The sequence below is a fragment of the Anarrhichthys ocellatus genome, unplaced genomic scaffold (genome assembly GCF_004355925.1).
Source record: "Anarrhichthys ocellatus isolate YVR2014 unplaced genomic scaffold, GSC_Weel_1.0 scaffold389, whole genome shotgun sequence".
NCBI lineage: Eukaryota > Metazoa > Chordata > Actinopteri > Perciformes > Anarhichadidae > Anarrhichthys > Anarrhichthys ocellatus.
Window position 1 is genome coordinate 1 of NW_022280363.1, and position 3,139 is coordinate 3,139.

At 34.3% G+C, this 3,139-nt stretch overlaps 1 protein-coding gene across 1 annotated transcript; it reads left to right on the plus strand.

The window, feature by feature from the left end:
* The first annotated feature begins 43 nt into the window (after positions 1-43).
* On the plus strand, positions 44-2,356 carry LOC116401354 (calsequestrin-1-like). Its single transcript, XM_031879710.1, has 2 exons — positions 44-562; positions 886-2,356. Exons 1-2 carry the CDS (start codon positions 539-541, stop codon positions 1,096-1,098), a joined length of 237 nt encoding a protein of 78 aa, XP_031735570.1. The 5' UTR covers positions 44-538; the 3' UTR covers positions 1,099-2,356.
* The last annotated feature ends 783 nt before the right edge of the window (positions 2,357-3,139 follow it).

The window sequence follows — 3,139 nt, forward strand, 5'->3', positions numbered from 1 at the left end:
TCATCCATCATCACAAGTCATCGCTGAAAATAGTCCTCACCAACAGTCTCTGTTCCTCCTAAAAACTACAGTGATGAAAACTACATGTTTGTGTTTGTAAAGATCTTCATCCTCAGTAGGAACCAATGGGCTCAGAGACTGGAAGTCAGACCCCATTAGGAGACGGACCAACACGTTGGTTTGAGCCTTAACATGAGATTTGTTGACAATAATGAATGAATGAAGAGTTTAAATATAAACCAGTGCGAGACGAAGCTGCTGTGTTACTTTCAGAAACAGGTCACATCAGCTGCTCCTTACTTCCTGTTTCAGAAGCTTGACTTGTTCACCTGGAGGAGTCTCTGCTCAGAGGAGGAACTGAAGAGGAGTCATGAGTCTGATCAGCAGGAGGAGTCTCTGCTCAGAGGAGGAGAAGCTGAAGAGGAGTCATGAGTCTGATCAGCAGGAGGAGTCTCTGCTCAGAGGAGGAACTGAAGAGGAGTCATGAGTCTGATCAGCAGGAGGAGTCTCTGCTCAGAGGAGGAACTGAAGAGGAGTCATGAGTCTGATCAGCAGGAGGAGGGTAGTCTCTTTAAAACACATTTTTATAGACTGGCTTTTATGTGATGACGTCGCTTCATTGTTTTATTCCTATTTGTTGATTTTACTCAATTATTTGATTTATTTTATTTTTTATTTCTTAGTTTATTTTTATCGATCATCTCGCTGAACTTTCTCTTGTTTTTATTGTCTTGTTTTTGCTGTTTTGTCTGTCAAAGCTCTTTGTAAACTCTGTTTTTAAAGGTGCTATAAATAAAGTTATTATTATTGTTATTATTATTATTTCTGTTCTTCTGCTCAACATTAAATCTGACGGCTTTGAACTTCTCTCACTTTGCTCTTCAGTCTTCACTCATCTGGGATCTATCGGGACCGCAAACATTCCACCAGAACACCGTCATCCGGTCGGCCATGCCTGAGCTCTACGAAGATGATGAAGATGAATATGAAGATGAAGACGATGATGAAGATGAAGACGATGAAGATGATAAAGATGAAGATGGTGAAGATGAAGATGATGATGAAGATGATGATGAAGATGAAGATGTTGGACTGTGAGTTTCAGATGCTGTTGAATGATGCAGTGAGCACGTTGTTTCCAGCAGTGACGTGTGAAACTGGTTTTCTACCTGAACTGGATTCTGGGTAACGGTGAAGATGTTTGTTTGGAGAGCACCATGACGTCCTGAGATGTGGAGCCTGAACGCGACTCGGAGGACGAGCTGCTGGTGAGTTCCTGTTCACTTAAAGGAAGCCTGAGGGAAACTAAAGTGACACGACTTCCTTTATCTCTTCTACGAGGAAATGTGTCTGAAACATTCACAACTTTCATTCTTTAAATCTGCAACGACTTCACAAAAACAACTTTATAAACTACGGGAATATACAGAAGTTCAAAGCTGCAGAGAAAGAAAAGATCATCAAATATAAAGAACTTCATGTCTTCAGGTTCAAAAGGGATACATGTATTACATATCCACATGCAGAAATGTTTAAGTTATAATTTAATATATAATAATAAAATATACAGAAATCTGAATTATAGAGTCAAACTATTGATGTATGAGCTGCTATAGAAGACTGAAGAATGATAATCTTACTGTCTATGACAGAGAGCAAATATTAAAGTACATTTAGGTGAAAAAATACATAAGTTGAGACAAAACAAGTAGTAAAATACCCGTTACACAGATAATGATTAGTCATCAGTTCTTGTCCCAGTGAGCGTCAGTGTGAAGACTCGGGGAGGAAACATTTTTCATCTTTTTGTTTAAATCGATTGCATCTTTTAAATTGTTTAACTCTAATAATTATGAACACAAAAGTTAAAATGAAGTTACGGGATTTAAATTGTGTAAAAAACCGACAACATGCGTCAGAATAAGATCAGCTGCTCAACGTTATATGAAATAATACAACAAACCACGTTATTCAAAAATGAATGAATGATAAAGTGTGTTTCACTTAAGTTAAAAAATGACGGAATCATTTTTAACCGTAACTTTGACGGAATTAGTTTATTTTTGGTAGAAATCATCTTCCGTACTGAATATCATATTTAATATCTATAACAGTAAGATCATCATTAACCGTTAATACATTAACTGTTCTATTAGTGTTCTCTGTGTGAGGTTTATGACATTCAGATTATTTATTATTACGGTTCGAGTCAAGACAAAACAAAATTAACTTTTCAGAGTTTTAGCAAAAAGCGAACAAATCCCACTAACAGTTTTAAAGTGGTGGTTTGTGTAAGTCGTTACTTATTGATTATTGAGTATTGAGTATTGATTATAGAGTATAGAGTATTGATTATAGAGTATAGAGTATTGATTATAGAGTATAGAGTATTGATTATAGAGTATAGAGTATTGATTATAGAGTATTGATTATAGAGTAGAGTATTGATTATGGAGTATAGAGTATTGATTATAGAGTATAGAGTATAGAGTATTGGTTATAGAGTATAGAGTATTGGTTATAGAGTATAGAGTATTGATTATAGAGTATTGATTATTGATTATAGAGTATAGAGTATTGATTATAGAGTATAGAGTATAGAGTATTGGTTATAGAGTATAGAGTATTGATTATAGAGTATAGAGTATTGATTATAGAGTATTGATTATTGATTATAGAGTATTGATTATTGATTATAGAGTATTGATTATAGAGTATTGATTATAGAGTATAGAGTATTGATTATAGAGTATAGAGTATTGATTATAGGGTATAGAGTATTGAGTATAGAGTATTGATTATAGAGTATAGAGTATTGAGTATAGAGTATTGATTATAGAGTATAGAATATTGATTATAGAGTATAGAGTATTGAGTATTGATTATAGAGTATAGAGTATAGAGTATTGGTTATAGAGTATAGAGTATTGGTTATAGAGTATTGATTATAGAGTATTGATTATAGAGTATTGATTATAGAGTATAGAGTATTGATTATAGAGTATAGAGTATTGATTATAGGGTATTGAGTATTGACTGGAGGTTTTCAGTCAGCAGTCCGTCACAGTGTGAGAGGAACTGCAGAGAAAATGATTTTTGGGAGAGGAACTCATTTGATGGTCGACTCTGGTAAATACAT